The following is a 27,596-nucleotide window of genomic DNA, read 5'->3' on the forward strand; positions in this document are numbered from 1 at the left end:
CTGGCCCTCACGGCCCTCAGCGACACCGGGGCACAGGCCGCGAAAAGATGTTTTTTTTATTTAAATAGCAGGGGGTTGAAAAACTCTGGTGGTTTCAACAAGTTAAATAAAACACAGTGTAAATATCAGCTCTCTCGGTGTTTTTCGACTCTACGTACAGCTTGTTGGGAAACTTTGTGTAGTTTACAGCGTAATCAGGGGTCAAACTGCCTGATCTCAGCTTTCGAAAGACACAGATTGTATAAAATACCGTGATATCAAAAAAAAGTGCCAGTATAATGTACAAAAAAAATATTTTTTTACAGTAATTCAATGTCTACAAGTCAGACATGACCGCATCTTATATTCATGGCAAATCATCCTCTCTCACGAGGAACTGGTGGATAAACTGCTGAGCTTTCCTCTTCTCGGCGATGTCGGGCGTGGGGTGGCCAGGAGGAGGCCGCAGCAGCAAACCACCGAACACGCTGGCTGTGGGAAGGACACACGGACACACAGTGAGGGCAGGACACGGAAAGACCTGGGAATAGAGCCTAAATTTGGAGTGAGGCAGGATAAAACTGAAAATCCCCACATCTCCGGGCTCCTTCCCCACACTCCTGCGTTTCTGTGGACTATTCGCTAATAATTAAAGGTTCAAAGCACTACAAGCCATGGCTGCACTCGGGTATGAAGTGTTTTGTGCAGCCCCTCTGAGCAGAGGGTTATTGTGCAGGCCTTACCAAGAATGTTCACGTCCAAGTGGTTTTTCCCTGAGTTCTTCAGTAGCTCTCGTAGAAACGCCATCAGATATTCAAACACGTTTTTGTGGAACACTGGTAGGTCAGCGATAATCTGGGGAGGGGAAAACACCAACATTTATATTGCAGACACAGCCATGCCTTCCAGCTGCATCTGCCCCAAAACCCCCCTGTGTGCAGGTGCCAACAGCTCTTTATACCCTAAAATCACCAGTTCCAGATCATTTCTGTTAACAGAGGATTAAGTGACTGAGAGCAAAACCGGGTGACTGGTGTAGCAGAGGCCAGTTTGCCTCCCCTCCCTCTGAACTGGTGTCACCACAGGCCAGTCTGCCTGCCCCTCCTCAGGAACTGGTGTCACCAAAGGCCAGTTTGCCTGCCCTCCCTCTAAAAATGGTGTCACCAGAGGCCAGTTTCCTCCCCTCCCTCTGGAACTGGTGTCACCAGAGGCCAGTTTGCCTGGCCTGCTCTCCCTGTGGGACTGGTGTCACCAGTGGCCAGTTTCCTGCCCTCCCTCTGAACTGGGGCTGGTCCCTGGGCAGCCAGCTGTACCTGGCAGCTCAGGCCGTAGTTGCTGGCGCTCTCCAGGCAGGAGCTGTAGAACCTGCAGCAGATGACAGGCTCAGGAAGGCTCTCCAGGAACAGCAGCAGGGCCTCTGCCACGGAGTGGTTGCTGCCCACTGATCCAGAGGTTAAGGAAGAGCACAGCACGACCTAGGCTGGTCCTATTTATGCTGAAACATGAATGAGCTTTGGGTTAGGTGTCCCAGACCTCTGCCCACAGCTCACAGCTTTGGGTTGAACCCCTGGCCTCCACACGAGCTGTTGCTGTTAGCAGCTGGGCTCTTGTGTCATTCATTGACATGGCCAGCACTCAGCAGAGGATGACACAGAGCCACGAGGAAATGCAGAGCTCAGGAACCCCAAGAGGAGAGAGAGCAGCTTAAAAACCTCTCTGTTTTGGCACTCTGGCACAGGGAGCCTTCCTGGACATCAGTCTAAAAGGATACAGAAAGTGTCATACATTCCCTTGTCCAAACAGTCTCGGATTTGCTCAAATTCAGATCTGAGGCCTGGCTGCTGAAACAGGTCCTCCTGCAAAGACAACACTGTATCAGTCCAAGGAAAATAGAATTGTGGGTAAATAGAGCAATGTCCTTATAATCTGCCTGGAAAGTCTCTCCAAATTGGTGGTTACCACCCAAGTCTGCTTGATACCTGGACATTGCTGATACCTGGACACACAGACATGGTCACTAGCACCAAACAGTACAACCTGGGGCATCAGCACCACTCATCTCCCATGGCCTTTGGCCAAACACACCCAGCTCACAGTGATTGCTGTTACCAGTATCTTCTTCAAAACTCAACCCAATGCAAACATCTCATTTTGTGTTTCCAGTGCCAACCTGCTGGGAAGCGTTGCGATTCAAGTGATCCACCATCATCCACAGCTCTTTTGGGATCTCCATAGGCTTTTCATCTTGGGCAGGATCATCACTCATGTCTACTGGCATCAGGGTCTGAGGGAGGGCAGTGTGGGCAGGAGGGAGACAAACAAAAGGTAGCTAGCCAAGTTCTTATTCGACTCGGCCAAAGTACTTCACAAAGCTTATACCTGAGAACTGAGACTTCTTAATAAAAACAAACAGGCCTTAGCATCTAGTTTTAATGCTCTTGTGTGTTTGGAAGGGAATCTTGTCTTTAACTCACAAGTCTCCGAATGGATTCTGCTGACATGTCCTGGATTGGTTCCCTCATGTAACACAGTGTATGGATGGGAGACCCAAAGCAACTTGGCAAATAGTTGCCTGTTACGGATAGAAAATAATCCTTCCCTCTGACAAGGTGCAAGACTAAGATATCTTCAAGTTTTTCCTCTCCAGAGTTTAAGCGAGTAGCTGTTGATTTATTAACAAACACCTCCAGCTCAACTGTGATCTCAGCATCTGCCAGAATATGATCAAAAAAACAGACTCAGTTACAACTAGTATTAAACCAACAGCCTGCAAAGAGGCACATCATGCTCAGAAGTGTAGAGGGAACTAAGCCAGAAGGGGACAATATCAGCTCATGAACATGAGACAAAAGGAGGAGCTCACCTGAGAGCAAGAAGCCCTTACTGGGATTAGCAATCAGCCACTCCTTGCAGTAGGTTTTCTCATCTGGTTTGGTGATAAATTCGAATTGGCAGGGCACTTGGCCATTGCGGATTGTAAACCTCTCTACCTGCAGCTGCATGTATTTAACATCCTTAAAATGGATCTAGAAACAAATGTCAGTCAACATCATCAGCCAATTCACCTTGCTTGAGCAGCAATTCCTGTCCTGTGGTTTAATTATTAAGCAGAAAGACAAATAGATTAACCCCTTGCTCCCAACCCCATCTCCTCACATGTGCATACTCTGAATGCCAAAGTTCTTTCTGTCAGGGGGCCCTTTAAGACAAATGCTGCCCTCAAATAACTACAATAAAATTGAGAATGAGATAGCTGTAGCCTCAAATGTCTCCTGAGCTTATCTTTATAGTCCCAAGACACAAAGCAAATGCTGCTTTGTGACCTTCTCCAGACCCTTACAATTTTACATTTTATGTTTGAAAGCACAAGTCAGAGCAAGGGTCACAAACCACCTTTTTACTTTCTCTCTTCCCACCTCAGGGAATGACACACCCTGTGTTTCAGCCTTGGACTGCGAATGGAATTCACCAGCATCTAAATAGGAGCAAAGACTCCTAGGGCTTGCAAACAGAGAGCAACTGGAAGTCAAAATATTCTACTTTTTGGAACAGACGCAAGGGTCCAGGATTCATCTTCTACTGCTGGGGTCTAGGGTTGCTCAGTCCCTTCAGGGAGTGCTGGCAGGGGCCATGCCCTACCTCTCTGCGGGACAGTGTCACCGAGGGAATGTTGGCATTCTCCAGCTTATCCAGGGAGCGCACGATTTCCTCAAAGGCTTTTCTGTAGAGCTCTTCATTCACAACCTTCACCTGAAAGGGACACACACTGCACCTGCCTGTATTGACTGTCCTCTGCAGGACAGCTGGAACAGATGCAAACATGGGAGGTGATTTGATTTAACAGCACACTAGGGTTTACAACACAGGGAATGGGCAGAGCTGTTTGGAGCACTAATCTCCAAGATCTTCTCATGATCCAGTACTAAAGGACCTCGCCATAACTAACAAGAGTCACTCAGTCAGTACTAGATCAACCTTTTTTTTTTTCCCCTCAGAAAAAATAGGATGTTTGACAAGACACCACTCTGCTCCCAAAGAACACTGACAGATATTCAGGCCTTATCCAGCTTAACTGCAGTATCATTTACACAACCCTCGCTTAGTCTGGTCAACAATCCCATCTCCATATCTGATCCAGCTCACCTTTCAAGCCATTGTTCTCTGTGGATGCCAGAAAAGCAGGAGAGAGAAATCAGCACCCAGGGAATGAGGTCAGCAGAGTTACTCCATCCAGCACTTACCCCAATATCAAACACAGAGCTCACTGGCTTGTGGTCACTGAGCTTCAGAGCCATGTGGCTGCGATAGCTCAGCTGGGCAATGTTCTGCCCTTTCCAGAGTATCCGGTCACACCACGCTGGAACTCGACACTTCTCACTAAAACACAGGGGGGAAAAAAATCACCATTTCCAGGCACAGTGCAGCTGCAGTGACAACACAGGGCAGCACACTGCTCACACAGAGATCGGGCTTTCCTGCCATGGCTGGAGCTCATTCTCCATCCAAGTGGTATTTTTAACAGTTTCTTCACATAGATATAAAAAAATCTGAGTGTCTGTTATAAGGTATCTCTAGCTCATGGTTTACTTCCTACTTCTTCAAAGGTGCAAGATACAATTAACATACAAAGCAATACTCAGGTATTTTTGACCATGAGAGCCATGAAAAACAAAAAGGTTCTGCATTTAAAGTTTGTATTTATTGTTTTCACTGACAGCTGCACACAGATTTAATTTCTGCACTTGCAGCTGAAGTTCCTGGTTTGCTAAGAGGAGCTGCTCTGTGTACAGAGCATTACAAGGATGGTTCTCACAGGCTTTTGAAGAGCAGCACAGCTGACTCCACATCAACCCTGGCTGGTCTCACCTGAGCAGGTACAGGAGAGATCAGCAAAAATGAGATCCTAAAAGTTTTGCTTGGGGAAAAAAAACAACAAACCAGACAAAAAAGAATTAAACTAGCTAAAAGGATTGATTAACTTTGTTAATGAATCATTTTTAAGAGGAAATCTAACATGATTTTTACTGGGAAAAAATATTAGGAGTATCTGACAAATAGCTGTGGGAGAAAAACAAATAGATGTAAAAAGGAGATGAATTTTGGAGCAAAGGGAGAGAACCAGAAATAATCTCACATCTGTTCCTATTTACAGCCATTAGACCTGCAATATCATTTAGCCTTGTTTTTATTTCCCTCAGTGCTAACATCAGCCATTTGTAGCATCACATCTGAGACAATCACTGTACCTTGTGTCCCAGTCATCACAGCCAGCATCATACTTGTATGTTGGCTGGAAGGAGATCTCTCCTTCTGTGAAGCCTTCAAAGGCTGCATTTGCCTTCATTTGCCTCTTCAGCTACAAAAGAAGAAAATATGAAAACTTTAATTTTAGATAAACTTAAGCCCAATTTCCATCTGGAGTAAAAGGGAGAAAATGAGCACAGAAAAGGCCAAGGAATTGTGGGGTTTGTACCCAGCACCATGTGCAGGTAGGTGAGACAGCAGTACCTGGTCATACTGGCAAAGCTCTAGAAATGCTTTCTCCTCTACAAGCTGCTTCACTTTGGCCACATCCAGCTCCTCCAGACGGTAGTTGAGGTCCCCCAGCCACAGGATCACACTGAGAGAGAACAAACACCACAATGTGCAGAGGCCTGAAGCTGCCCCAGAGCACAGCCAGCTATGGACAGCAGCTGCACTCTGCAGCTCTGGGGCTCCCCCCATCACAACCCCTCTGCTGAGCTGCTCTCATCAGGAATAACAACAGTGGAAATTTAAAAACATTTTCTCTTTTTGCCATTATTAATCACTGTTCTGCGAGTTTGTCACTGTTCCTTCATGACTGGTGCTGTTACTGCTCCACAGTGCCTGAATTCCACAGATGGGGAAGTCAGTGCTTATTCCTGCCCCATCCCCACTCCAGGCTCGAGAATAAAATAAGATAAGGTGACAAGTGACTTGTCAGAACTGTGTGGGTGAGCCCTGTCCAAACCAGGTAAAGCTTTTCTGGCCCCTCCAGCTGACATTTATGGCACTGGGCCCCCTGCTCACCCCCCAGCACATTCACAGAGTGCTCCCTTGCATGTGCCATGATTCCCACAGCCAGATGGGAAGCATACTCGTGCTTGCCAATAGTGAGAGGGGGCAAGTTTGGATCCGACTGGCAGAACTGCATCCGAGAGCAGATGTCTTTGAAGTCCTGGTTCCTCCGCTCGTATTCCTCCGTGTGAGCTGCCAGGTGAGAGTTCACAATGCACACGCTGGTGTTGTGGAATTTAAACCTGATGGCAACTCCACCTTTGTTACCCTGAAAGAGAAAGACATTGGTTAGAAGCTTCTACACTGCAGATGAGTCACTAGCAGTGGCCAAGCCAGAAGACTTTGGGACAGAGTGTTTAATTCCAGAGGAAGGAATAGGCTGAAAATCCTAATTTGTGATTACTGCTTTGAACATGGGTGCACAGCTGGCAGTTCCCTCTCACAGTGCCCTGAGCTGGCATGGGGATAGGACATCTGCTTCTACAGGCAGCCCTTAGCTGGAGGAATAACCACGGCATCCAAGGAGGGGGGCTCTTCCAAATCTCACCCCTTCTCATGCACATTTGCCATTCTTACCATCCTCCCCATGATTCCAGTCCCCACAGTCTCAACTTCCACCTCGGAGATGTTCAGAGCAAGTTCTGCCTTCACATACAGCAGGAGCATGATCCCCACCAGCCGCACAAGTTTCACCTGAAAAACAGACCCTGCTCCATTCAATGCTGCAATGGAAGAGGCTTGCTGAGAGAAGGCACATCCATCCACAACATGGGTCACCAAAGAGAAAGATTCAGGATCATCTGGTGCACCAGCAGGGCTCAGTGCACAGGCCCCAGCAGCACAGCCCAGGAAGGAGCTGGGAGCAACATCAGTCAAGGAAGTTGAAGCCCAAAGCAAGAGCTACAGCACTGACATAAGCTCATGGAAGGAGATTCCCTTCAACAACAGAGACAAGAGATGAAGCAGACCTATGGAGCAGGAGCTCAAACAAAAGCAGTATTCCTACCAAAATACCTTCACAATTCATTCCACCATACATTGTACAGTGGAAGAAGGAAGAAGGTACAGAACTTCTTGTTCTCCTTCCCCAAGACAGCAGGAGCTCCCTTTAAGTGGGGAAGCCTGGCTCTGTTTCCCATCCTGCCCTGCCTCATCACCCTGCACAGAACCACCACCTACAGAACCTGCACAGCCTCTGAAGACACAGCCACTGAGAACAAGAGAAAGCAAAGGGAAAAGAGAGCCAAGTGGGAAATGATTCCACACTCAAACCTCCCCAAAAGCCACATTTACCTTTGCATATTTGGCATCTGGGTGAAGACTATCAGTTACAGCTTTAAACCATTCTTCTTCTTTCGGTGTGTCATTGAAAAAGAAGGCTTCTTTAGTCAGATCAAGCTCCTGGAAACTGTGTTAGAGGAAGGAACCCATGGATGCATGCACTTGTTTATACCTCTCCAATCCCTTCTCTGGGAAAGAACTAAATCAGCTCATACTCACGAAATTTATAACTGAAAACTCAAATTCAGTTTTGCTGATTGTAGATGTATGTCAAATGTAAAGCTAAATTACTGTCATTATTACACCAAATGGTATTAAGGATTTTGTAACACTGAGAGACCAAACCCTACCAGACCAACAAACCTTACAGGCTGTGGACACACCCACCCTGGAGCTGTGCAGGCACTGCACCAGTGCCAACATTCCTGTGGTGTCCTGGCTGAACTCCTCTGGGTGACAGATCCACCTGCACAGCCCAGGTTAGTGAGGTGGGCAGGGACAGACACTCACCCCACACAGTAAATGTCTGGAGGCTCAGCATCACACCTCAGCCAAGGCTGGAGACTCTCTGTGGGTGACTGACCATTCACGTTGTACGTCCCCACAAAAACCCTGCAAAGACAGTGACAGGACCCCAGAGCTGGAAACTGGGAGAGCAAACTTCCTGCAGAGCCCAGGAAACAGCACTGCTGTCAACCAGGTAAATAATGTTCTATATAACCAACGTGTAGCCAGGGGAAATTAAGGAAGGTGACAAAGTTTAAATCCCTAAAATTATCTAATTACAACTGCACCTTTACAGATGCACTTTTACAGAAGGACATGTTGTTATACCCAAAGTGTTAAAGAAAAAACAAAATAAGGCTGTAGCTGTGCAGTAGCAGCTTGAAATGATAAATTCACAGAATGAGATGCATAAAATTATTTCAAACACAGTAAAGTTTTGGTCCTAATTATATATGTCACTCAAGCTCTTTCTTATGAGCTTATTGGAACAACTACATGAATAAGCAGTGGACAGAAATGGAGAGGGAGAAGGCTGGAGTGCACAGAGCTGATGCATTTCCAGACACTGTCTAAAATAAGCACAGAAAAAAAGTGATTTCAAAAAGGCCATTTCCTCAACAAGAACCATGAGGCAAGTCTTGACAGAGACATGAATGAAATTCTGCTCTGCTCATGTCTAAACGTGGAAAGAGAACTTCTCTGGAAAGTATGGATCATACTTTTCTTCAGAATTTCCTGTTTGTGGAAAATGATGAAATAACAGATGGGTTATTCTGACAGTCTATGCTATACTTACAGCCCACAAAAGTAAGTTCTTCTGAGGAAGATCATTACCTGTAGTTCTGGATGTGTGTGTAGGAGTCCTGCATTTGCAAAAGCTGAGATTTAACAATAGTATCTCTGAGGCCAAACTTTGGCTCTGATAAGATTGAGGCCTTGTTGGAAGCCATGACACGGGAGGCCCGAACCTGTTCAGTTCTCACTTCAGGCTTGAGTTTGTTTTGCCTGCAAATGAAAGCGAAACCACAGGTGAAGGCCGGGGTATCCCCACACCCTAACTAGCATATTTCTGCCACTGAGGCCTTAATTCACATTTTTCTGTTTGTTCACTAAAGACAGGTAACATTTGGGATAAGCCAAGAAGGCTGAAAAGAGCATTTCTTAGCAGGCTTGAGATCTCCAGACAAAAAGCAGTTTAACTAACTAAAATAACAAATGGTTTTCACCATCCTGGTGCAGCCTGTTGATTAAGAGCAGGTCTTACTCACACCGGGAAAATGATACAAAACCTGAACATCTTCCCTGCTTACTGCAGCGAGGAGAAGGAAATCTCATCTCCCTCTGCCTCAGCCAGAGAATGAAGAACTGTGTTTGTTTAGAAAACCTCCTGGTGGAAATCTTCCAATTCTGCCTAGGGTGGGTGGAGGTGGAGGTGGTTTTACTTTGTGTCTCCTGGCTCTGCAAACTCCTTTTGCAAAGGAATAATGCCACAGCTTGGGAATTCCCACCAGCAATTGGATGGTACAAATTTAAAGGCAGCATACCAGTGCCAAGGACAGCACACGGACAGACTCTGAATGCTTTGCATCAGGGTCCACAAAGTCCTGGGAACTGGAAAATGAAACTGTAACATTTTAAGAGTGTATCTATGAAACACAGCGGCTCTAAGCCAAAGCTCTCTGAATTCAAAATAAACAATGCTAGCAGGTCCTGTCCCACTAAACAGCCAAAATATGCCCAAACAGGGGACTGGAAGGATTGTAGGGAGAGGGAGTAGAATGAAATTTCCACCAATGTTTTGACAGCATGCTTATGCTGAACTTTTTTCTCTCTTAACTAGAACCTGCAGATTCTCATCTCAAAAAGTTGCCAGCTTCTACTCTAGAGCCCCCCACCTCTGTGCACTGACCTGGGAGTACTTTTATCAGTGCTGTCGTGGCTGCAGCTCTGACTGACTGCAGCTTTTTTCCCATTTTGCTTGACCCCTTCAGAGCCAACTGCTTCTGGAGAAAAAAAAAACCAACCAACAAAAAGTTTCACTTTAAACACAAAGTGTTCTTCCATTTATCAACATGCTTATGTAAACACTGGCAAAAATCTGTGGGCAGAAAATAATTTAGATTTGTGTGGAAAAAACAAAGTACCACACAGTCTCTCTTTCAGCTATCTGACAGATTCAGCTTACTCTGCCCCAAGGGTTGTGTGATGATGCAGCTTCCCCTGCAGAGGAAGGAGTGACAGGAGCCACAGAGAGCAGCCCTGTCCTCTGTGGGAGCACTTGCTGCTGGCTCTCCTTTACAGCTAAGCTGAAGCAGGACTTAGCAGCACAAAATCCAGGGCTTTACCCCAGGAATCTGAAAAATTTATGTTAATAGCAGATTTTTCCTTTCTGAAGCAAGACAGGAAGTACAAAGAAAGTGGAAAACAAGGAAACAAACAAACCCCACAGTACCATTTAAAGGGTTTCTGCCTATCTACAAATACCCAGCAAGGCACAGGTGTCAAAGACACCTTGAGGGCCACAAAGAGTCACACCAGGGACCCACAAAACCTCAGCAGCAACATCTGCCTCACTGCAAACTCCACATTCCTAAAATAGTAACAGGGCTGCTACCACACAAACTGAACTAACCACAGGAGTGACACCAACACATCACACTACCTTACCAAAATTTGACCAGGCTTTCAGCACTTTGTTTCAGTTACAATATTCTGCTCCTACAAGTTGCAAAATAACAGTTAAAAAAGAGGATTCTGGGGGAGGTCTCTGTGTTTAAGATGCAAAACCGGCAATCTTAAAATCATGCTCCTTAGCACACAAATCTAATCATGATGTAGAAATTGCTAAGACTGATGGGTTCTAGACATTCAGCTGAGCTTCTCCTCCAGTGAGCACAACCCAGAAAAAATTAAGATGTTATTGCTGTCACAGAACATTCTGCAGAACACGAGCACAAAACAGAAATAGAACTTGCAGTACTTCACCCAGGCCCTCGGGATACAAACCAGATGACAAGAAGTGGCCAAATTCTCAGCCTGGATAACCTCTTCTGCCCAAGAGCCTTCTGAGAATAGACTGTGTAAGAGGATTTATCAGAGCTTGGACACAGAAGAGCACATGACTGAAACCTCACTGCAGATCACACAGCTCAAGTCAAGCAGAATTGCCCAGGAGCACACAGAGATGCACTGGGAAGGGTGCACACAGGGGCCTGGGACATGTTTCTCCATGGGTGTTGAGAGCTCAGTTACTGCTCTCTGGACCTCTGCAAGCTCTCCCACTAACAACCAAGCAACATCCCTTGAGAGTGAGTGACAGGAACCAACCTGAACCTTCACCTCAATGGACAATGGATATTTTTGTGCCAAGAAAAGAGCAGATTCCCAGGCTTTATTACCGACATGGGTCAATGCCACTCGCCAGTGTGCAGAAGGCATTACTGCAGAATGGAAAGGTGTGTGACCCTGCTGCTGTCACAACTGCTGCCTGATCCAAAGATCAGAGTTACACATCACACTTTGCATTCTAACCTCACGGGCAGAAATCAGCTTTAGATAGGATTCTTCTAAGAAAGAGATTAGCTTTAGTAAAGGGCTGTTTTCTTAGATATGTTTGTACCTAGCCACAGATTCCTGTAGCCAGAGGGATCTATATGAAAGCACTCTGAAGTGGAATCATGGCCTTGTTCGATTATTGAACTGAGCACTGAAATACAGAGCAACATGCAGAGAGCAAAGGAGGTCTTGACTGCACAGGATTTGCAGTTAAATGAGATCCAAGCAGTAATAAAGGCATTAATGTTAAAAACGTGCAGTGACATTACAGAACAGCAGGAAAATGTATCCTATCTCCTGGATAAACAGGATTCATGCTTAGCATCCAAAGGGGAGAATTAAATTAGCCTTCATGCAACCAGAGCAGTCCAGGTGCAGCAACACGCCAGCACTCGGGTTTTGAACCGCACACTGACTTCCAGGAGTTCCTTTAGCTCCGAATCTCCTCACACGTGCGCTCTGCAAGCGGGAAACGCCGCGGAGCCAGCGGAGGAGGCGCCGGAAGAGCGCGGCCCGCCCGGAGGAGCCGCACGGGGCGGGCAGCGGGGGCCAGGCCAGCGGAGCCCCGGCGGCCGGAGCCCGGCAGCAGCTCCGAGCCCGCGGCGGAGCTGGGCCTCGGGCCCGCCAGCAGCCGCTGCCTCTGCCCCCGAAACAGCGGGCATCGCTGCCGGGGTGTGCCAGACACGGCGGTTCGAGCAGGGAGGCCAGCGGCGCTCCTGCACCCGCGGCAGGGACGAGCTGCTCCCGAAGGGGACCGGACCCATAGCTAGGCAGGGAGCTCGTACCTGCGCTGCACCTGCTGACCTCCTGCAGGAACGAGCGCGTGTGGGAGCCGAAGGGCAGCTGCACTGTCAGCCGATCGTCTGCTGAGCCCATCTGGACAGTCACGTCCGAGCCTGCGGACATCGGGAGAAAGAGCTGTGGTGGGTCGTGCTGACAAACCTCCACAAACTGAGCGTGTCTCGCTCGGTGTGCACATGCACACAGCCTTTGGCAACATCTCCCCATGCCTTCTTACCCTGTTCCTTTCCAAAGTCTTATATGAGAATGCCACTTAAAATATAAAAATCATCAATTATAAGAATTATTATTCTGCTTGTTCAGGGACAAGAATAAATCTTCCAGCAGCAGCATATGGAGAATTAGTTCCCTTGGTTGAATGGGGCTGGCAGTGCTCATTAGCAGCAGGTAACAATGGCCAACAGCATGGCAACTGCCCCAGGAGCCACAGGGCACAACCCCTCCCCAGTCAGCTCCTCTGGGGCCAAAACCCCCCAGTGCTGCCCACTGCATGCAGCTGGCCCAAGCCCCAGAGCACCTGTAACACAGGCACTAAAGCAAGCACAGAACTCACCGATGACGTGAAGGTCACTCTCGAGTACAACTGCAAAAGTAAGACAAAGTTCAGTTGAAAGCTAAAGCAGCAAGTTTGCATACCACGCTGATACTTCTCCAAACTCCAAACATCCCTGCAGGAACAGAGGCAGGCAGAACAAACCTGCTGGGCAGGGGCTGGGGCCTGGTTGGACAGAGGTACTCTGGTCCTCACAGGGCCCTGCCAGAGAGGCCATGCAGTGCACAAGTGTCACCAAAGATAACAAACTTGAAAAATGTGAAGGTACAATAGATTGCAAATTTCAGGAAGCAGGACAGCAGAATATGGACACCAAACCCCTTTATCCCATTCTTTGGAACTGGCACTGAGCCACCACAGTGTGTCAGTACCTTCTTCCACTGCAAACTCATCGGTGATGGGGATCACTCTCTCCAGCCAGACGTCCTCAGCTGTGATGGCCATCCTGCGGTGAGTGTACACATAGATCCTGCAAGCACAGAGCAGGCAGGGGGGAAAGCCTCCTCAGCTTGGCATGTCTGCAGACAGACAAGCACAGACCCCATCCCACCCAGCAGCACCGGCCAGCACAGCCTCGTGCAAATCCCAAACCACCTCCTCAACCAAGTGCCACCCACCTGCTCCCCCAGCACTTAAATAATGTGTTCACACAACCGGCAGAGCAGAGCAGCTCAAGGCCTGGGGTTTCTCACTGACCACCCAGGACACCAAGGCACCACACCTTCAAGGTGCTGCCCTACAGCACTGCACCCTGGCGGAAAGCCCTTGGATGGGAGGGGGCTCTCGGGTGCCGTGGCGGCTCCTGAGGGTCCCGCAGAGCTCCCTCGGGGCTGTCCCTGCCCGCCCCGCGCCCCGGTACCCACGCGTTGTGCCCGCGGCACTCCACCAGCCCCAGCAGCCGGCTCTCCACGCTGTCCCCCGACGGCAGCAGGGCCTGCACCGCCTGCGGCTGCGGGTCAAGGAACCGCGGGACAGCGCCGGGAGCGGGGAGGCGGCGGACGGAGCCAAGATCGGTGCGGGGGACGGAGCGGAGGGAGCGCGGCGGGGACAGCGGGAGGGAGCGGGGACAGAGAGGAGAGAGCGGGGACGGAGAGGAGGGAGCGGGGACGGAGCGGAGGGAGCAGCGGCAGCGAACAGGAGGGAGGGGACGGGGCCAGCCCGGGGCTGGGAGCGACGGGGACAGCCCGGGGCTGGGAGCGCGGCGGCTCCGCGACACCGGCGCCGATCAAAGGATACGATCCGGCAGGTCGCCCCCGCCGCCAGGCTCTCCTGGATGGCCACCGACTGGTCCATGTCGGCCGGCCGGAGGCTGTCCCGGCGGCTGCGCGCTCGGGCCGGCGCGGCGCGATGAGCGCGGCGGCCGCGGCTCCCCCGGCGGGGCCGCCCCCGCGGCCGCTCCGCTCCCGCTCCGCTCCGCCGCCGGCCGGAAATAACGGGACGGGAAGCAGCGGTGGGAGCGGTGCGGCTCGGCAGCGCACGGCGGGATGCGGGGGACGGGGGAGGCACGGCACGGCACGGCACGGCCCGAGCCCCAGGTCTCGGCCGGCCCCTCCCGGAAGGAAAGGGGGACTGAGAGGGGGAACCCCTGGGGTCGGCAGACATGGGAAAGGATAATTTCCACTGAAAATCGCGAGATGCTCTTGTTTTCAGTAGTCCCTTGAACTATCTTGTTGTTGAATATCAAGACGACCCAGCACAAGAGCCGTTATTGAAATCAATTAATGCGCAGTGTGGGAGTAAGTGCTGTAAAATATCGCCAGAGCTTTTTGCACTGTCGAGACGGGTGTAACTCCTTCCACAGATGAGGAAGGAGCTAGGTCGAAGGAGATGTAGGTCGAAGGACAGGGAAAATGCGAGTGGTCTCGGTCAGTGACAGCTCTGCACCACTTCCCCACTCCCTCTCTGCTCACGTACAAGAGAACAGCCTGAAAACGCTGCTCTAATCCCCAAACCTTTCAAGAATTGGGGTGCTGGGCTGTGTTTTTGAGATAGAAGAACCCTTGACGTGAACACACTGCCACTGGGCTGAAACCAAGCAAACACACACCCCAAAGGCTGAGCTGCGGTTTTGCTGTAGCAGAAGAGGCACTGCAGCGTGGGAAGGGCCGGCTGTGGTAGAATGACGTGGTTTTCATCCACCCGTTAGGGCTGGCACTGCTCCACGAGGGCCAGCACCGCCCTGTCATCCTCCTTGCTGGGAAAGCACACAGGGCTCCAGGGCTCAAACCCACCCAGCCCAGCTCTGCCGCCCTCCCACGGGTCACACTGTGTTCAGCCACACTCGACACACCAGCACCAAAGGGGGTGCACCAAGACTTTAATATTTTGCAATCTTTTCTCTAAGGAACCGGTGGCAGCAGAGGACAGTGGTGGCAGGGAGCAGCACTGTGCATTGACCACAGGCAATCCTGCCTGGCCAGCTCCACCCGTGCTCCGTGTGCTCACCTCTGGGCTCTGCCTTCAGCAGCAGAGAACCACAGATGTGAAACAGAATCATCTAAAACATGAGATGCTTTTAGATTAATCCCACTTCCCTGCCTAAGGCTGAGAGATGAAACTCTATTTGACTATTTTACGTACACGGGCAAGAAGCATTTCAAAGCCAGAGCACTTTGGAGCTAACAGGTCAGAGGGGGTGCAGGGAGACTGTGCCACAAGCAGGTCATTGATTAGAGCAGCCCCTGTGCCTCAGTCAATGCAGAATGTTTTTGGTTTTAAGGAGGCCTAAAACCCTCCTGTTCCAGCTCCTGAGGTTCCCCATTCCAGCACCACTCCCAAGATCCACAATTAGCTTGCAGGTCTCTTAGACCTACAGGATTTGGGCAGGGTAGGGTAGAATCCCTTGATGTAGCTTTCTAAGTGCACAGATTAAGTGCTTTTCCTCTGGGAAAAGGGAGAATCTTGTTTTCAAGTGCTTAAACGTTACTGCAATGCCAGGACTCACCCATGCTGGGATGGTGCAGGATTCAGAGTGCAGCTTAGGGGGGGTTTAGGGTCAACAGCAGGGTCCTATGCAGGGCAAACAAAGTGACCCCCGAGGGTGTGCAGCTGCCCATGAGCAGATGCAGAGGGCCCCAGACACTTTGTGATGGGACAGGGACAGTACAGAGGGCGTTTGCTTAGCAACCTTGGCTGAAGTCAGAGGGCAGCAGGATCCTAGTGATCCTACAGGAGAGGCTGCAGAGCTGCCTGGCTGCTGCCTACCCCCAGAGGGAAGTGGAGGCCCTGTAACTCAGGAGGAGGACCACCCCACATGCCATGACCTTCAAGAGTGGGGACAGGGTTGCCTGCCCAGCGCTGTTGACGTGAACTTTGCCATCCAGTTTCAGACAGCTGCCTTTTGGGGTGGCTGGGCAGCACTCCTGGTAGCAGGCAGCCTTCATCCCACCAGCACAGACTGGTCTGGCAGCCTTGCAGGCTTTGCTACATCCTGCCATGTAATTCAAACCCATCTTCTTCATCTGGAAGGAGAGAGACATTAGCCAGGGGCTCGTGCTGAGCCTTTAGTGTTAGCATTACAGGAATACAATGCTCTGCAGCCCCAGGCCATACCTCACAGAAGTCCTGTCCTAAAATGCATCTAGTGATGGTCTTCCTGCCTTTGAAACACTGGTCCCCATGACAGGAAAATGCTGCACACACTTTGCCCTGTGAGAGAAAGGACTGGGAGATACCATCTGTCCATCAGGACAAAAACTGCATTTAAGGCAGCCCTTCACTCCCAGGGCTCCTCTCCACCCCCCTCTGTTTTGCTGGTATTTGTGCTATCAGGCATTTTAGATCCAGAGATAAAGGAGTATTCTGAAACTGCAAGAAACTACTGAAAGACCAGCAGACCAAGCAAGTTTCAAACCTCTTTTTCCTTCCTCTTAAGAGGGTTCTGCAAAGATAAGCACCTTCCCCTCCACCAGGCTCAGGAAAGGGCTGCAGAGCCCAGAGGGTCCTCACCCTCTGTGCTGCTGCAGGAAGGCTCATCCTGTGGTCAGGTCAAACTGCCCGAGCTGATGCAAGCACTGCTCTGGGGACAGCCTGATGGGCAGGGACGAGGCCCACGGGACAGGGCTCCTTACTTCCAGCGCTCATTCAGGGTTTGTCACCCTTCCAGAGTCAGCTTTTTACCCCATAAACAAAGGGAGGAGGGATTTTTCCTGTCCCCTGCTCGGGTGGGAGCTCAGCCATCCCAGCACCACAGAGCCCATGGAGGCAGCAGCCCCTGTGTGTGGTACCTACGTTCTGGGGGGGAGGCCGGGGGGTGCTGGTGCTCGTCAGCTGCACGGTGGTGCTGGTGGGTGGCAGGTCACCTGCAGACACACAGGACCCTGTGAGGCTGGGCACACTGGGGACAAATTCACCAGCACTGCTCGTGGACAGAGCTGCCAGGGCCACCCTGCCCCTCACCCAGCTCCAAGCACTCCCCAGGGCAGAAGAGAGGCAGATGCAGCCACAGCCCCTCCATCCTTCTCCCCACCAGAAGAAAGCAGAACAAAGCTGGGCCGTACCATAGGCTGTGGCGTTGAGCTGCAGGCAGAGAGGGCCAGCACAGCACTCCAGGGCACACTGCTGCCTGCTGCTGCTGCTGCTGCTGCTGCACAGCTCTGCACTGCACCCCCTGCTGCAGCCCGCCGTGTAGTTGGTGCTGGAGAAACGATAAAGCTGCAACGGCAGAGCCAAAGGGTAAAGCAAGGATAAGTAAAGGATAGAGTGTGAAGAGGTGTTGTCATAAAAGAGTAGAAATAACTGACAGGCTGTCAGAGAGGAAAGGGAGATGGACACAGATTCAACAGAGCAGTGTCTATTCCTGAGCTAAAGGAAGGTGTTCCCTGGTGCAGCGCCCTGGCAGTACCTGGCAGTGAGTCTCATTGTGGCAGGTGGCTGTTCTGTTGGCATGGGCTCCATCCTGGTAGCACCTCTCTCCGGAGCACTGGAAGCTCTGGCAGGTTTGCTGGAGAGACACCAGGGTGTCAGCCTGCAGCAAAGCCTCCCCACACAGCACTGCAGGGCTGTCCCCAGCCACAGCCTCGCTGTCTGCAGGGGCCACCCCCCCTGCCACCCACTGTGCTCCCTTCCACCACAGGACATGCTCCCATGGCACTCCTGTGACCAACCAGCCGGGCAAGTGACACTGTCCCTAGGGCTGCAGTGGCCCAGCAATACCCCTCTCCATTCCTTGCCTTACCATTGTCTCTTCTGCTCCCTTCAGAGAGGTGTTGGTGGCCACCAGAGAGGCATTGTTGGTGATGGCCACCACCGTGGCATTGTTGGTGACCACCACCACTGAGGTGTTCCTGGTGGCTGCCGAGGCCTCCTTGCTAGTCACCACCACCATGGCATTCTTGGTGGCTGCCGAGGTGTTCTTGGTGGCCAGGGTCACCACTGAGGTGTTCTTTATGTCCATGGCCACCACTGAGGTGTTCTTGGTGGCCAGGGTCACCACTGAGGTGTTCTTGGTGGTTGCCAATGAGTTCTTGGTGGCCTTGACCACCACTGAGGTGTTCTCGGTGGCTGTCGAGGTCTCCTTGGTAGTCACCACCACCATTGCACCCTTGGTGGCTGCCAAGGTGTCCTCGGTGGCTGCCATGACACAGTTAGAAGAAACAGAGGTGTTGGTAGTGGCCACCACTGCAGCATTCTTGGTGGTGGCCATCACTGCAGAGTTCTGGGTGGCCACTGAGGTGCTCTTGGTCACAGCCACCAGTGAGGCCTTCTTGGTGGTCACTGTCCCGACCGAGGCTTTCTTGGTGGCTGCTGAGGTGTCCTTGGTGGCCATCACCCTGGTACTGGCAGCTGTGCTGTGTGCTGAAAAACAAAAGGCTCCTGCTTGGTGAAGGAGACACCAAGGGAAAACATGCTCAGCAAGCCCTGTGTCCCTTCCTGAGCCGTGGCACAGTCCAGAGGGACCTGTGGGAAGCATCTGTCACACTGTGGCTGGGAGCTGGAATGGCAATTAGTAACAGGATGTCCCCAACAGGGTCCACTTGCAGCCACCAGCTGGGCAGCCCAAGAAGCAGGTCAGAGGCAGCAGTGTGTGTGTGTGGGTGTCACAACAGTCTCTCCCTCCCACTTCCAGCCATATTTCCTGGGAAGAACAGGCTTTTATGGGGGCTAAACCATGAGGAAAGGTTCCTCACGTGTCCTGCAGAGGAGGACAGACACAAAGCCCCTGGTGCATCACTCTGCCTTTGCCCCACTCCCTGCAGGCCCCCAGATTTCCCCTTGAGATGCAGAACTCACCTGCTGTGCCAAGAGGGTCCTGAAGACAGAGCTGCAGAGCCAAGAAGCAGAGCAGCAAGCCTGGAATGGAGTGGGAATGCCTGAGAGCAGCTCACCTGCTTAGCTAGCTGCCCGAGAGCAGCTCACCACCTTACCCAGCCAGCAGCACAGGCAGAAATCCTTGAAACAGACAAGCAGGGATACTCCTCCACCTCCCCAAAGCCCCAGGTGACCTCAGGGAGGCCTCTGGCACAGCCCCCAACAGCTGGAGCAGAGATGGAGCCAGGATGGGGGACAGACAGACAGACACTGCTCCCTGTGCTGCACCACAGCCCCGTTACCTCGAGTGGGGGGCGCGAGCCCTCGGTGTCCAGCCATCCTCATCCTCCAGCAGACCTGGCAGGGGGAGAGGGGTCAGAGCTCACCCGAGGTGCAGGGTGGACACCCCAGAGCTGCTCTGTGCTCTCCCTGCAGTGCTCAGCCCAGCACAGCCAGGCACCCCCTCCTGAGAGGCTCCCCAAATCCACCGAGGCTGCCAGGGATCAGGAGCCCCGGGGAGCTGTGTGTGCTGTTGGTGTGGCAACAACCCTCCCTGGAGCTCCCAGGCAGCACGGCCCTGCAGGAGCTGCCACGAGCAGGGTGACACAGTGGAAAGTGCCACCATGCAGCAGGTTGCTGCTGCAAGTGAAGATATGACCTGGCTCTCCATCCTCTATTTGCATTCCAAATGTTCACCTGTTTTGCTAAGGAAATGGTGGAGGATGTGATTCCAAACAGGCTCCAGAGCTAAATTCTCCAAGGAGAATGGTAACACTCCCCTCCTGTTTTATGATTTAGACTCAGTCACCATTCCCCCAGGACCTGGAGGGGCTGAAGCTCATTCAGAGAACCCCCAGAGTGATGGAAAGAGCCAGCTGGCACCTCACCCTGCAAACCAGCCCAGCCCACCACCCAGATCAGCTCTGGGCATCCTGACTGAGCCCAGAGCCAGCCCAGCCCAGCCCCAGTGCAGGCAGGGAACCAACATCTGCCTGACACAGCCCCATCCCAGAGCAGCCTTCCCAGCCTTCCCCCAGGCAGGGAAAGAGCCCACAGCACTGACCCACCTGCCTGTTCCTGGAGCCCCAGCACACCTGCAGTCACTGCTGCACTGGAGCACCTCTGAGCACTGCTGTGGCACCTGCCCAGCCCAGCCCCACCCTGCCAGCCTGCCAGCCCCCAGGGAAGTGTCACATGCAGCTCCACAGGGGCAGAGACACAACAGCCCTGCACAGCAGTGGAGAAAGGGCTTGTGAGGCTGGACAGGTCACACAAGCCACCTCTGCACTCAGGGGACTGGGGGACACAACAACTGCCACTGCCACACGTGATGTGAGGGCCTCTGCACAGTGGAGCTGAATTGCTGAGGCACCATGAATCCATGGGGAATGTACAGACACCTCCAAGTGTGACACCAGGGGACAAGGATGCTCCTGAAGCCACAACAGGCACCTCTAAACAGAGTCTCTGTTCCCATCTCCATCCTCCTGCAGCAGAAGGATCTGCACATGAACCACCTACCAGGACATTCAAGCCAACAGCAGTGCCACAGAAATCACCCCAGAGCCAAGCCTGAAGCTCAATTGGTAGCTCTCTGAAAAGAACAATGGCCAAAGCTCCCCAGGGAGACAGACCCAAGGTAAAAACAGTTCTGCAAGCCAGGTGAGCTTGTTTTTTAAAGAAAACCTCAAGTTCACACCAAGACCTAGAAACAGGACCAATACCTGTGAGCACACAGTGTCCATGTGCTTCAGTCAGCCCTCACCATAAACATTTCCAGCAGAGTGGAAATGAGAGAAGGAATTGCTTCTGACAGCTGTGTAAAAAGCATTTTAAACACACTGTAATCAAAACTCTTCCTTCCAGCAAACAAAAGAAGACAAATCTCTCAGCACTTTCTAAATTACAATTACTTTATTTTTCAAGGTATTTTTTAATATAAAACAATGTCACAAGTCTAAGGAACTTACTAGAAAGTGACTCTATAAAGTATTCTTGAAATCTATATTCATGCACATACAAAATCCAGACAATGAAGAAGTCAAAGCTGCTGCCAGATCCACTCTCTCTCCAGATGTGGGATCCTTCACCTGGGGACAGCTACAGCAGCCCTTGGCGCTTCAGGTCTTCGTAGGTCTTTTTATTCACCACATTCCCACTGGAATCCTCATATTCCTCCTGGAACAGAACCAACAGTTTAGAGACAGCACTCAAATGTTAGCTCCAAGAGCAGCCACTGACCATGAGCACCCTGCCAGAACTTCTGTGCAGGAAGGCAGGCAGTGGATCTGCCAGCAGGTCCTGGGAGAAGAGCTCAGCCTGGGCCAGAGTCATTACAGGTTGTACTAGAGATTTTACCTCCCACTTTTGCCCTGCACCCTGTTGAGAAATGGCTTTGGAACAGAAGTTTAGGAAAAGGAACCAATGTAAGCAAGGACACTGCTCACACCCAGGAACAAGGGGTTCCCATGGACACAGGGGGAGACACTGAATGCCCCTCACTGCTCACCTCTGTATCGGGCTGCCACCTCTCTGAAGCCTTCTGCTGTTTCAGCTTCGCCCACACTGCAAAGACAAGGTCAAACAGGATCTATGCCACTTCTCTTGAGATATTGGTTTCTAAGAAAAACACACATAAGCTTTTTTTCCCTCCCTTTTAAATCCAGGAACGTATCTAAGATCCATTAAAAAGTTATCATTCCACTGTGTGCTCACTGAAAGGCACTGAACTGCAGCAAACAAGACTTCAAACAGATTGTTCAGGATGGGACATGAGACCAAGGTCCAAAGCCACTCTCTCAGAAAAGGTGGTGTTCTTGAACATGTTCCCTGTTCTGCCATCACTACTTACACGAGACTGCATCCTCAATCTGTGTGACATTGGCAAAGTGTGCTGTGTTGGGGATGCCCAGGCACCGCATCCCGTGGGCATGTCTCCACTCCTGGGGCAAAGGGATGAGATCAGTGTGAGAGGGAACAGACATTAACATCTGAACAGGGTGCAAAACATACTATCACAGTACAAGTCTACCAGCCCTCTATAAAAACATTATTTTCTTGTCCTGCAGACAGTAACACCACACCAGCCATCAACAGCCACAGTGCACCCATCAGAGCTGAGCATGGAAAGGTGTTCAAATGGGCAGGAATGGTAGCAAAAGACATCTCTGTATGCCTAACACGATCTCTGGGTACTGCTGCATGGCCCTGCAGCACAAGCTCAGACCCACAAGGCAAAAATGCTGCTCAGGGACTCAGCAGTGATTCATTACAATGAGCGAATGGATGCAGCAGGCTGCTCCTGCAGTGAATGTCACTTACTGCAAAGTGCCTCTGGAATGCCTTGGGCCCTCAGTAGGTGTAGTTACCACAAATCTCACAGTTGTAGTTGATGTTCAGACCATGGAGTTTATACAACCAGTATGGGATGGGCTGGAGCAAGGAGACAGCAGGATTAGGTCACATGGCAAAGAAACTCAAACAGAGAAGCAGCGTGGAGTCAGTGACCTGTCCCACTTCTCCAGGCCTGCTAAGTCTCAGTTACCTTCCCATCCCAACCAAGAGGCAGATTTTTAGGATTATAAATGATTTCATTTTCTTCATCTTCACTCTCGCTCTCACTGATCTGCTCCTCCTCCTCCTCCTCTCTCTCCTCCCCTGTGCGCGCCTGCTTGCGCTGCACGTTCTCGTGGGTGAGGTGTCTTTGTTCCTGAGGGAGAGAAAGGCAGGGATTGTCCACACACCATGGCAGCCAAAAGTCAGGGCAAACTCTTGTAGTGAAAACTCCCTCACAGCACAGAGGGAGGAAACAGCAGACCAGCATAAAGCGCAGAACTCCCACCTTACTGAGCCCAACAGTTTCAGTTTTTAGTACCCTGACATTTCCTATTGGCAAAGAATGAAACCTTGTATCACCTATTAGCACTTCCAATGTTACCACAGCAACAGCCAATCCCCTGAAAACAATCCCCCAAAACTGAAGGCAAAGGAGCAAGGCAGATCAAGTAAAGGTTTGCAGTACTGTATGACTTTTGCACAAAACAGATGTGGTGCAGCACACTGATGTGATGCTGCCTGTGAAAGCACTATATAAAGATAAGGACCACATTTCAGTCACTACTTGACAACTCTGAAATAAAAAGCTTTAAAAGAAAATAAAATCCTTACCCCAAGAACTTCCACATACTCATAAATCTGAGCTTCCAGGAATGCAAGATCTTTATTTCTTTCAGTGTCTCTGAAACAGATAAGGTATCTTCATTAAACACACAAGTTCAGCACTATTTGGTCCCACATGAAAAGCTTCCAGAATTTCTGTCCTAACTACACGAGAGTGGTGGCTATAGAACCCTCCTCATCCAAGAGGAGAGAACACTGCCAGCCTCAGAATGACCTCTAAGAACTCACCTTTTGCTTCCTTTTGTCTTTGGATTCTTAGCAAACAAGGAAGGATCAAGTGCTTCCAGGGATTTGCCTTTAGTGCTAAAAAGCCTCTGAGCACGCTCCTCCAGAGTCCTGCAGAGAAGCAGGGAAGGGATTAATCTAGACTACAGTTTTATACTTCCTGAGAACTACCTGAATCCATGCAATAAAAATCTACATGTAGCTTTTAGGAAACCATGAGATTCCTTTTATCTTTGTCCTTATTCCTCAAGTCAAAGTCTAGTGTACCAGAGACTCCTGTACAGGAGCAGTTCAGAGCAGCAGATCTCACTGCTTGGTTCTTAATGTTTTATCTTCCAAACATCTCTAAGGTAATTCTAGTACAACAGAGATAGCCACACAAGCATCCCAGAAAGAAATGTGATACAGGAACACCTCAGAAACTGAAGGGAACTCTACAAAACTGCATCTTACCCGCCACACTTCAGCCCCAGAGCCAGCAAAGCTGATTTTAACCTGTCCAGTCCCAGGGAGGCCAATTCCTGTTCAATTAAATAAACCACTGTAAGAGACAAGCTGTTCAACACATACAACATGGATATAGCCCACTTTAGCTTATTAAATATAGCTAAATATAGCTATTAGCTTATTAATGAAGAAAAAACCCTGATGAGCAGTATTTAAGAAAGGATTATCCACAGTGTACCCCTGCTCCCAGGAAAATGAGAAATGTGACAAATCTAACCAGATATTTCAAGTTACACCCCCCCAATGGGAGAAATCACATCATCAGCACCATCAAAGTTTTACCCAGAAAGCACAGAGCTAGGGACAAAAACACAGCACTAAAACTACACAAAAACCCCAAATGACTGAACTTCCACCTGCACAAAATGTGGCAGTAGGTGCAGAGCACTGGAGACATACCTCCCAGGAGGAGAAGGCTGAGAGATCCAGGTGGGCACCAGCATGGGTGAGGGCACTGCTGGTCTCTTTCTGCCAAAAAAAACCACATGCAAGAGCTGCACAACAAACTACAACACTTCTGGCCACAGAACATTTTAATCTCAAGAAAAGCAATTCATTCCACAGAGAAAAATCCTCTTACTAAACTGAAAATGGAGCAGTAGTGAAGATGCAGAATCAGCCAATCTGAAACAATGCTCATTTTAAACCAATTGTGCTGGGTTTTAAATTCAGGTGAGTATCACCCTGGTGACACAGAGCTGCAGCCCTCACTGTCATGGTCACCCCAGCACAAATGAGTCACACAAACCCCTCCCAAGCACAGAACATCACCAGGCTCAGGCTGCTCACCGGCCAGCCTGGGAATGTGCCATTCTCCCACTTCTTCTCAAACTCCGTCTGGATTTTGCCAAAAAGTTCATTCTGGTCCAGTAATGGCTTCACTCGATCTGTGTAATCCTGCAGATACTCAAGGAGCATCTCAAGATACCTGGCAGGGGAATCATGAGCACAGGTAAGTCACTGTCACCCTCTAAGCACATCTTTGGGCAGTCACTACCCTCCAGGCTGCAGAGGGATGTGACCAAGGTCAGGCCAGTTTTCCACACAGGATTTTATTGACACAACAGTTCCAAGGGTACATTAAAGCTCTTCCTCTGAGCTGAGTGTAGCTCTCCACACAAGTTTTGCTTGGGGCTCAGACACAACTTAGCTCAGGAACCCAATTTATGTGAGTTAAGTTTGGCTGTTAATTATAATCTCCACAGCTGAACACTTCAGAAGCAAATTTCTTCTCACCATAAAGGAAGCAGGCAGGCAAACAGGCTCACCTCTTATATTCAGCATTTTTTCTCTCCTTGGGAATATCGAAGAGTTGGTCAAATGTGGATAAGTAAGTGATATAATCCAATTTCTATGAACAGAAAGTCTGAGTCAGAATTCACACACAGCCAAATTAACATTCAGCTCCCAGAAAAGAGAAGCCCAGCCTGTGCAGGGCCTGGAGTTCCCTAGGCCCACATTCTCACCTCTGATGATTTCAGGTTAATGTACTTGAGGTAACAATCATGCAAATCCAAGTATCGTCCGTACCCCTCCTCATCTGTGAACTCCACCAGATCTGTAGGAAAGTTCATGAAAAGCTTTATTAAGAGCTTAATATTCCCTGCTTATTATACAACAGTTTTTGAACTGGAAGAGGATCAGCTGTCAAGTCATTTATGCTAAAGGAAGGGGCTATCATGCCCCTGACACTCATTGAGCAACCCCAACTGCTGCTCTGTGCAAGCACCAGGACATTCCTCAGGAACAGCAGCCTCACTGAGGAACATTCCAGGGACTGCAGTTCAGAAGCATTTAGATGACAGGAAAATTTTCAGAATTCATTTAGTAAACAGGAGGTGAGGCCCTGAAACGTGCAAACCAGATCAAACAACGTGTTAAATAATGCCAGAGCTTAAGCAAACTACAAACTTACTCTGAGCTTCTTCACTTGGGTTGTCTCTGGCCTTCAGCAGCTCCTCAAACTCCACTGACATAGGAACACAGATCTGCATGGGCAGACACAAGGCACACAGTGATTTACTTCAGCTCCTGTCCCAGAATAACTAATATAAAATCACACAAGGTGGCAAATAATGAAACTGCAAACAGAAAAGAGACTCCAAGCTTTGTCACATTTCTTTCTGCACAAAGGCAAAAGTGTGGCTTTAGCCAGCATGAGAAAGGTGAGATCTGATCCCAGCTCAGCTGAACATCCCTGTTCTAGCAGGGAACAGGGTGAATGTCCTGCACTGTTCCCTCACTGCTCCTGACCCTGAGCAGCTGTGCTGAGTGTTCTCAGTACTTGTGTGTTAATGCAATAAAACTGGGGAAACAAAAGCTCTGTTTCCTGTAGGGATGAGACCCAACAGAGCACATCTCACCTGTTCCTCTGGACCAGGCAACTACTCACCTCATTTGGGTGCTTCCGGTGGAATTCCTTAATTTGCTTCAGTCTGTTGTAAAACTCTGCAAATTCATTTGGCCCGGAAATGGCACTGAGTTCCTCCTTACGCAGGCTACGAGTTCATGGACAGCAACAGATTACAAAGGGGAGGGAAGGGAAGGGAAGGGAAGGGAAGGGAAGGGAAGGGAAGGGAAGGGAAGGGAAGGGAAGGGAAAGGAAAGGAAGGGAAGGGTGACACTGACACAGCCTCAGTCCAGGTCTGTGCTGCAGTGTCTGACTGCAAACCTTCCAGCCATGGGGGCCCTCCCAGCCCAGCAGGCTCAGAGGCTCACGGCCACATCCCCCTGCACAGGCTGCAGCCCCTGACAAACCCCTGGAGCAGCCAGGGCCTCCCACGACATTAACACAACACAACACAACAAAACGTGTCCAAGAGACACGGATGCTTGCGGCGTGCCCTCGGCTCCTGCCCTGCATTTAGTCCCATCTCCATTCGCGTGTTGCCCTTTAGCCATTCACACTTCAAGCAGCAGGGCACGCCCAGGCACACGAGGGCCCCGGGCACACTCACCCGTCCTTGTCGTCGTACAGGTCCCGCAGGTTGCCGCTCACCTCCATGTACCTCTGCGGAACAAAGGAGAGGCCCGGGCCCGCCGAGCCCGTTACCGGGACGGGCCCCGCCGGCTGCGGGGAGCCCGGCCCGCCCACAGCCCCGGCCCCAGCCCCGCTCCCGGCCCCGAGCACTCACGTCCTGCATGGCCCGGGTGCGGTGGTCCGAGTTGATCTGGTCGCGGAGCTGCGGGGAGAGCAGAGCGGTGAGCGCGGGCCCGGCCGGCGCCTCCCGCCCCGCCAGGCCCCGGGCGCACCGTGGACTTCTTGGTGAGCATCTCCTTCACCATCACGTCCATGAGCCGCTCCCGCTCCTCATGGTAGCGCCGCTGCTGCTCCAGGATCGTCTCCATCCCGCGCACGGCTCCCGCTACCGCCGGAAGGCCCCGGTAAGGCTCCGGTGAGTGTGAGGGAAGGTTCCGGTTCCGGGGCGCTGCGCGGTGCGCCGGGCCGGCCGGCAGGAGGCGGCTGCGGCCCGGCCGTGCCCTCAGCGGGGCCGTGCCCTCAGCGGGGCCGTGCCCGAGCACCGTGCCCCGAGAGCGGGGCAGTGACCCGGAGCGGTGTCCGAGAGCGGGGCCGTGCCCGAGCACCGTGTCCGGGAGCGGGGCAGTGCCCTCAGCGGGGCCGTGTCCGGGAGCGGGGCAGTGCCCGAGCACCGTGCCCCGAGAGCGGGGCAGTGTCCGGGCACGGTGTCTGAGCAGGGTGTCGAGCACGGAGCAGTGTCCG

The 27,596-nt window shown here is 51.0% G+C and overlaps 2 protein-coding genes across 4 annotated transcripts; both read right to left on the minus strand.

The window, feature by feature from the left end:
• Positions 1-44: 44 nt before the first annotated feature.
• On the minus strand, positions 45-14,238 carry INPP5B (inositol polyphosphate-5-phosphatase B). 3 transcript variants are annotated; one of them, XM_039729233.1, is made up of 22 exons: positions 13,952-14,238; positions 13,579-13,658; positions 13,087-13,184; positions 12,716-12,745; positions 12,147-12,257; positions 9,716-9,806; positions 8,641-8,811; positions 7,810-7,911; positions 7,312-7,426; positions 6,595-6,711; positions 6,099-6,286; positions 5,488-5,599; positions 5,226-5,335; positions 4,221-4,356; positions 3,619-3,729; positions 2,843-3,005; positions 2,454-2,689; positions 2,150-2,263; positions 1,751-1,835; positions 1,293-1,420; positions 723-834; positions 45-471 (listed from the first exon to the last, which is right to left on the minus strand). In XM_039729233.1, exons 1-22 carry the CDS (start codon positions 14,006-14,008, stop codon positions 347-349), a joined length of 2,592 nt encoding a protein of 863 aa, XP_039585167.1. In that variant the 5' UTR covers positions 14,009-14,238; the 3' UTR covers positions 45-346. The 3 variants fall into 3 exon arrangements, with proteins under 3 accessions (XP_039585167.1, XP_039585168.1, XP_039585166.1); XM_039729234.1 differs by having other exon boundaries at positions 2,843-2,975; positions 9,716-9,809; XM_039729232.1 differs by having other exon boundaries at positions 9,716-9,809.
• A 6,621-nt stretch (positions 14,239-20,859) lies between these two features.
• Positions 20,860-27,283, minus strand: SF3A3 (splicing factor 3a subunit 3). Its single transcript, XM_039729256.1, has 17 exons — positions 27,128-27,283; positions 27,010-27,057; positions 26,833-26,885; positions 26,268-26,373; positions 25,791-25,863; positions 25,342-25,433; positions 25,144-25,226; positions 24,665-24,803; positions 24,275-24,343; positions 23,822-23,889; positions 23,372-23,479; positions 23,132-23,201; positions 22,509-22,673; positions 22,286-22,396; positions 21,816-21,906; positions 21,474-21,529; positions 20,860-21,142 (listed from the first exon to the last, which is right to left on the minus strand). Exons 1-14 carry the CDS (start codon positions 27,221-27,223, stop codon positions 22,316-22,318), a joined length of 1,251 nt encoding a protein of 416 aa, XP_039585190.1. The 5' UTR covers positions 27,224-27,283; the 3' UTR covers positions 20,860-21,142; positions 21,474-21,529; positions 21,816-21,906; positions 22,286-22,315.
• Positions 27,284-27,596: the final 313 nt, after the last annotated feature.

The sequence above is a fragment of the Passer montanus genome, unplaced genomic scaffold (assembly GCF_014805655.1).
Source record: "Passer montanus isolate IOZ18808 unplaced genomic scaffold, ASM1480565v1 scaffold68, whole genome shotgun sequence".
Lineage (NCBI taxonomy): Eukaryota > Metazoa > Chordata > Aves > Passeriformes > Passeridae > Passer > Passer montanus.

Coding starts and splice junctions, on each gene's coding strand:
- INPP5B (XM_039729232.1), bottom strand. CDS start 14,008: ATGGACCAGTCGGTGGCCATCCAGGAGAGCCTGGCGGCGGGGGCGACC. Junction 13,659..13,951: donor CGGGGGCGACCTGCCGGATC/GTATCCTTTGAT, acceptor CCGCAGCCGCAG/GCGGTGCAGGCCCTGCTGCC. Junction 5,336..5,487: donor AGCTTTGCCAGTATGACCAG/GTACTGCTGTCT, acceptor CTTCTTTTGTAG/CTGAAGAGGCAAATGAAGGC.
- SF3A3 (XM_039729256.1), bottom strand. CDS start 27,223: ATGGAGACGATCCTGGAGCAGCAGCGGCGCTACCATGAGGAGCGGGAG. Junction 24,344..24,664: donor GCACATTCCCAGGCTGGCCG/GTGAGCAGCCTG, acceptor TTTTTTTGGCAG/AAAGAGACCAGCAGTGCCCT. Junction 22,397..22,508: donor CTCTTGGTTGGGATGGGAAG/GTAACTGAGACT, acceptor TCCTTGCTCCAG/CCCATCCCATACTGGTTGTA.